The sequence below is a fragment of the Sceloporus occidentalis genome, unplaced genomic scaffold (genome assembly GCF_023333645.1).
Source record: "Sceloporus occidentalis isolate IW3139 unplaced genomic scaffold, rSceOcc1.0.p SCAF_1, whole genome shotgun sequence".
Lineage (NCBI taxonomy): Eukaryota > Metazoa > Chordata > Lepidosauria > Squamata > Phrynosomatidae > Sceloporus > Sceloporus occidentalis.
Window position 1 is genome coordinate 15,488,289 of NW_028316981.1, and position 7,150 is coordinate 15,495,438.

At 44.7% G+C, this 7,150-nt stretch overlaps 1 protein-coding gene across 1 annotated transcript in view; it reads right to left on the reverse strand.

Moving 5' to 3' along the window:
- The window catches only part of LOC149320915 (carnitine O-acetyltransferase-like), a 56,735-nt gene extending 53,215 nt beyond the window's left edge, over positions 1–3,520 (reverse strand). The window contains exons 1-2 of the mRNA XM_089504705.1: positions 3,376–3,520; positions 321–542 (exon numbers count right to left, since the gene is read on the reverse strand). Coding sequence (XP_089360831.1) covers positions 321–542; positions 3,376–3,441 — 288 coding nt within the window. The 5' untranslated portion in view covers positions 3,442–3,520. The remainder of the gene's footprint in view (positions 1–320; positions 543–3,375) is intronic.
- Positions 3,521–7,150: the final 3,630 nt, after the last annotated feature.

The following is a 7,150-nucleotide window of genomic DNA, read 5'->3' on the forward strand; positions in this document are numbered from 1 at the left end:
CCAGAGTTACCATGCCAAGGGCCAAGGCGTGACCCTAGCAGTACAGATGAAGGCGCAGGTTGTTTATTTCTGACTTAGGTCTCTATGTTCCAAAACACACTGCAGAAATGATCCAGTCTGAGACCACTTTAACTTCCCTGGCTCAGTGCTAGTAGTTTATTGTGGCGTCAAAGCTCTTTGACAGATAAGGTTAAATGTCTCACAAAACTGTATTTCTCAGAATTCCCTAGTATTGAGCCATGGCAGTTAAAGTGGATTATTGTGTCTTAGACCTATGTTTTATCCTCCTTTTTGCAGATTCCCAGGGACCGATCTCTCACCCAGTTCTCCATGCGAGCCGCCCTTTGCTGCAGCCGGGCTTGGAGCCGCTCCCCTTCACCTCCCGGTGCCTCGAACTCCGTCACCAGCTGCTGTGTCTGCTCCAGTTCCTCCAGGCTCACCAGGGGCTCCACCGAGCGCAGGTACCGGGCCATGGTTTGGGCCAATGGCGGCAGGGGCTGGCGCGGAAGGGGGAAAGACGACGCATTTCTGCAATGGAGCACCTGGAATGGGGGGAAAGGGCCACTTTGAAACAAGCCATTCACTTCTTCTCGCACAATATACATGTTGCAAGCTTTCAAAGGTCCACTGGCTTCTTCATCTGGCAAGGTGTGCATTTTGGTTGGTCCAATAAAGGTATCACTGTTTGGTGGATTTTGGACATTACTGAATTTGTTATATGGGCAACACTGCTACTCCTAGATACTTCCTCTCAGGGATGGGAAATGTAGGGTTTTTTATTTTGTTTAAACCATTTTTTTTACATTAATGTTTAAATGAAAAAAATGAATCCTGTTATTAGTACTGTGACACATTCTTTTATGTATTAGAAAGCTTGATCAACCATATTTAATGGGGATTCGAACCTTAGTCTCAAGAGCTTTAGTCCAGTGCTCAAACCACTACACCATACCGTCTCCCAGCTGGATCCTGTTACCAGTGTAAAATTATGTAAATAGAAAGCATTTCTTATTATTTCATTTTGCATAATTTATTCCTCTGTTACTAAACCCATTCTTCTGCTTAATCCGGTGTGTGGCAGAAAGGTTAACAATGTGGAAGCTCCACCCCAGTTGGAAATCTGACTTAGCTGGGTTTTCTCCTTCTGAGGTTTCAGCATGGATTGTCCCCACACCTCTTTCAAACATATTTGAACAGGCTGAGTCTCCCTTATCTGAAAATCTAAATTCCAACATGCTCCAAAATCCAAAATGTTTTTCATGGGCTGCTAAGATAGCAACACTTTTGTCTTCTGATGGTTCAATGTACACAAACTTAAAAATATTGTATACAATTACCATCAGGATGTGTGTACTGTATATGATGTACGGTATATAGAAAAAAATGAATTTCATGTTTAGACTTTGGTCTCATCTCCAAGATATCTCATTATGTAAGTTTTTAATTAGAGACAAGAGCCATGCGCTCTGAGATGGTCAACTAAAAGCCCAATGTGTGTTGGCCTTAATAAGAAAAAGCCTTCTTCAGGGGGCCTTCAATAGAAATCACTGGATCTGAGAACACTCTCAAAACACAGGACCATGGATTATAGGAAGCCAGATTGCACACATCACACTCTCTCAGTCCTGCTCAGTTCCTTGGAATTTAAAGGTGCATCTTGGAGACCAGGGTTCGATTCCTACATCAGCCATGGAAACCTACTGGGAGACCTCGGGCAAGTCACACTTTCTCAGCCTCAGGGGAAGGCAAGGGCAAACCTCCTCTGAACTAATCTTGCCTAGAAAAAAACTTAAGAGTTGAAATTAAGTCAGAAATTATTTGAAGGCACACAAGACACACATATAACATTGCAGAAATAAAGCAGTCTGACGCCACTGTAACCACCATGGCTCCATCCTGCAGAATCCTGGGATGTGTGGCTGTCAGAGAAGGTGAGGACTTTGCAAAACTACAAATCCCGGCTTCCATAGGATGGAGCATTGTTGTTGTTGTGTGTCTTCAGGTCATCCCTACCATGGGGTTTTCTGGGGCTGAGAGTGTGCCCAAGGTCACCCAGTGGGTTCGAATGGCTGAGTGGAGAACAGCATCCTGATCTCCAGAGTCATTGTCCAACACTCAAACCATGACAACACACTGGCTCCCTGAGTGCATTGATAATGGAGAAATTTGTGAAAAGTATCATAACAATGTGGCAGAGTGGTTTGAGTATCGGACTATGACTCTGGAAGCCAGAGTTCGATTCTCAGCTCAGCCATGGAAACTTACTGGGTGACATAGTTTTTTGTGAGTTTTTCAGGCTATGAGGCCATGTTCTGGAAGTGTTTATTCCTGCTGTTTTGCCAGCATCTGTGGCTGGAATCTTCAGATGCCAGCCAAAGATGCTGGCAAAACGTCAGGAATAAACTCTTCTAGAATATGGCCACACAGCCCGAAAAACCCACAATAAACTATGGATGCCGGCCATGAAAGCCTTCGACTTCTTACTGGCTAACCTTGGGCAAGTCACACTCTCTCAGCCTCAGGGGAAGGCAATGACAAAGCTCCTCTGAACAAATCTTGCCAAGAAAACTCCATCATAGGATTGCCATAAGTCTAAAAGAAGGCACAGGACACACACAAACATATGACGTAACAATAAGCATAATTGTAGAATTCAAAGACTAATATAGCTGTGTTAGTGCAGAAAATCAATATGCAAAGTTGCTACAAGATCCCTTTGCACACTAATAAGCATCCTTTTTTTCCTTTTGTGATAATCTTTTTTAATTTTGTTATCAGAAATGTTATTTTCATGCTTGTCTGATATGAAGTATGCAACAGATGAATGTATTCAATTTTATAATTAAAAAGTATTTATTTTTTAGAAAAACCAAAAACACATCTTTGTGGCTGTGGCCTTCAAATAGCTTCTGACTTAGGACAACCCTCAGGTGACCCTTTTTCTTTTGCAGGGTCTGTTCAGAGGGCTTTGCCTTCCTCTGAGGCTGAGACAGTGTGACTCAGCCAAGGTCTCCCAGTGGGCTTTTGTGGCTGAGTGGGACTTCAAACCTTAGCCTCCAGAATTGTAGTCTAGGTCCAACCCACAAACTATTACAACCATGCTGGCTTCTTAGCATGGACCTGCAGCCTTTCAAGCGGTATAAATCTGCATCAGGTCTGCAGCGTAGATGCACCTTTCCTTCAGAATAGGCTAGATAGGATCCCAGCCCTGAGCTCATGTTCACCCCCTGGAAAAACCAGCCAAAAGTCTCTGCTGGGATCTCCATCTTCCCTCTGCAAACGCCTCTGCCTGCACGTCCACAGATGGTTGCAAAAAACACACCACTCCTTTTGCATGCATCAGCATTTGCACCCCAGAAAGGAGCTTGCACTCACCATCGACCTGGAGCCCTGGCTTTTCTTGCAGCCCCAGGGCCTCCACACCAGCCTCCACCTCCCCATGGCCAGGGGCCCATGCAAACCTTGGGCAGAGCTTGCAAAAAGGCTGCTGGCTTTGGAAGGAGTTGCTCCTCGTGGAGGGAAGGGGGGGTGATTTAGGAGGTCGGCTTGACCCGGTTGCAAATGTTTGTCACTTCCTGAATCAAAGAGGAAGCTATTAAGCACTGGAAAAGGGGGGTTGTACTTTCTTCCGCCCCCCCCTCCCTTTCTTTGTACAAATTGGTGCAAAGTTTCCGCCACCTCTGGCTTTACCATTGCAAGAGAGGAACTGCTCCTTCTTTTGCTTGCTTGCAAAAAATCAGAAACACCTTTTCAAGTAGGTCGCCCAAAGTAGGTTGCACAAAGCTGCCAACAAGTAGCTTGGCAGCATTTCCCTGCAGCAGAGCAGCCCTGCTTCCTCTTTTCCCCCTGGAGCAAATGGACAGCAGCATCCCACTCCCAAATCCACAATACCTTTATTGGAACAACCAAAAGGCACATTAGACATGTGCATTGCCCTGTATGCAATATAGCATTTCCTGTGGTTATTTGCAGGTTCATTACGCATTGTAAACCTATCCACCAAAGCCCAAGAACACCCCAAATCCACAAAACAGTGGATAGCTTTATTGGGACAACCAAAATGCACTTTATGCATCTGCATTACACAGTATCCAGTATAGCATTTCCTATGGTTATTGCAACTCCCTTACATATTGTGAAAATGTCCAGCAAAGCCCAAGAACATCCCAAATCCACAAAACAGTGGATAGCTTTATTGGAACAAACAAAAGGAACATTCTACATGTGCATTGCACAGGATACAATATTGCCTTTCCTATGGTTAGTTGCAACTGCGTTACATATTCTAAACATATTCATCAGTCCAAGAACATCCCAGATCTACAAAACAGTGGATAATTTTATAGGAACGACCAAAAGGCACATTATGCACATGCGTTGCACAATATACAATATATCATTCCCTATGGTTATTTGCAGCTACGTTACATATTGTGAACCTATACAGGGGTAGCCGTGTTGGCCGTATAGCAAAGTCCAAGAACATCCCAAATCCACAAAACAGTAGACACCTTTATAGGTCCAACCAAAATACACATTATACATGTGCATTACACAGTATACAATATCTCAGCCATGGTGAACCCACAAGGACAGATCCAATGTGGGTTTTTTAGAAATATAAAAATCTCTTTCCTTCTTGATCCCCTAATTTCCCCCCGTATACAATCTACCCTGATGAAGAGTCTTGGGAAGATTGGAATTGTGTACGCTTTCGTTATATACAGAGTGATTAAAAAAGAATAGTGTAAAACCAAATAAGAATAACTTTAGTTTTGCACCATTCTTTTTGTATCACCTGGTACTATTTTGGTTGGACTAAATAAAGGTATCGCCCAACTGTGGTTTCTGGTTTTAGGGTAAACTTTGAGTCCAAAATCTAAAATTACCCTAAATATATGGGAATTATGAGTTATGAGTAACCTAAATAAATAAATAAAATACTAAGAAGTCTGTATGCTGTGGTAGAAGAGAAGGTCAATCCAGGGGTAACTCCATGACTTATTGCACCGGGTGTAGGCTTGCCATATCCCGCCTGGGGGTGGGACTTTCCCAGTTTGGGGCGGGTCTGCACGGTCCCGTCCCGGTTTGGCCCCGCCCCAGGACACCCCCCCCAACGAGGCCCTGGAGGCTGGGGCTTGGGAGACGCTGTCTCCCAGGCCCCAGGGAGGCCTTGGAAGCGGCTCCGCGATCGCGGAGCACTCCTCAAAGGCCTCTGGGGCTTGGGAGACGCTGTCTCCCAGGCCCCTTTGGAGGCCCTGTAAGCGGCTCCGTGGTCGGAGCTCCGGCCGCGGGGTCCTCCAAGGCCTCTGCGAGGCTGGGGAGGAGGCCGCTTGCCACCACGGCGATTGCTGCGATGACAGGCGGCCCCCACACTCCTTCCCGGCCTGGGAGCCGGTAAGGAGAAGGAGGACAAGGTTCAAAAATGTAGGGCCTTTTTATTTTCTAATTTCCTGGCCAGGAAATTTTTTTTAAAAAGTCCTACATTTTTGAACCTTGTCCTACATTTGTCCCAGTTTGGAGGTCCTCAGCCATGGCAACCCTAACCGGATGACACCAAACCTAGCTACATCACTTCTTAATTTTTTTCCCCCCCTAACAGTACTGACAGCATTTTTCTGGGTTTTTCGGGCTACATAGGCATGTTCTGGGAGAGTTTACTCCTGACATTTCGCCGACATCTGTGGCTGGCATCTTTAGAGAATGCATTCTCCGAAGATGCCAGCTATAGATGCCGGCGAAACGTCAGGAATAAACTCTTCTAGAACATGGCCACATGGCCCGAAAAACCTACAAAAAACTATGGATGCCAGCTATGAAAGCTTTCGACTTCACATTAGTACTGCCAGCATTAAATAAACACTGTCTGCTGTTGTGTGCAGGTTGAGATTTGCTCAGAGCACTGTTATTTGGGGACAAATTATCATCAACTGAGCCTAAGCAGCACCTGCCCATAGTTCGGATATGCCTCCCGGTTCTCTTCCTCCTTAGTATTCAGTGCATGCGAATGCTTATTTGCATAAGTAGTTATGCCTTTGCTAATCAAAGGAAAGAGGGAAAAGGTATTATGCAAAACACTTAAGTTCCATTCCTTGATGACATCCTGCATGGGAAGCAATGGATTATTTGTGGAAAATACTGGCAGAGACACTGAGGATGCTTCGGTGAAAGGCCAGGGTTAACAACGGACAGGGCTACTGTATTTTGCATATGTTTCCTTCTCAGTTCCGCACTCTCTCCTCCGATGTGTGCAACTCTAGGTAATCTTCCATCCATCTGATGAAGTAGGCTGTATTTCATAGGTGTGTGCACAATAATAAATGGTTTCCCTGTAAAGTGCCATGGAAACTCTTTCTGTTGAATCTTCAATGTTTCTTAGTGAAATTCAGGCTGAATCTGCACTGCAGAAATAATCCCGTTTCACACCACTTTATCTGCCATGCTTAATGCTATGGAAATATGGGAATTGTAGTTTGTTGTGCCCCAGAGTTCTCTCACAGAGAAGGTGAAATGTCTCATAAACCTACAGTTTCCAGTGTGTTTGGGACCTTAATGTCTCACAAAACTACAATTCCCAGAATACCACAGTACTGAGCCATGGCTGTTGAAGTGATGTCAAACTGGCTTATTTTTGCAATGTGGATGCCAGCCTCAGGTGTTGTACTTTCATTCCTTTTTCCCTCCATTTCTTCCATTCCATAAGAAGACATAGCTGTGTTAGTTTGAAATATCAGTATGTAAAGGGATCTTGTAGCAGCTTTCAAACTAACTGCGAAAGGAGTTGTAGTATAAGCTTTTGTAGACTAAGGGCCTGAACAGACAGGCCAAAATAAAGTTGCTTTGGGTCACTTTGGGGGTATGTTGTTTAAATTACACGTGCATCTTAGGCCAGAAGCTGCGCCAAAGCTGTGCTTCAGTCCTTAGGACTGGAGCGTGGCTTTGGCGCAGCTTCCAGCTTCTTTGGACGCATGTGTCATTTAAATAGCACACTTCCAAAGTGAACCAAAACAGCTTTATTTTGGCCTGTCTGTTTGAGCCCTAGGTCTACTACCTTAGATATGCATCTGAGGAAGTAGACCAAAGAATTTATCACATGCAACTTTTTAACTGCCCTTAAAGTTGAAAAGTACAGTGGTACCTCGGGATACGA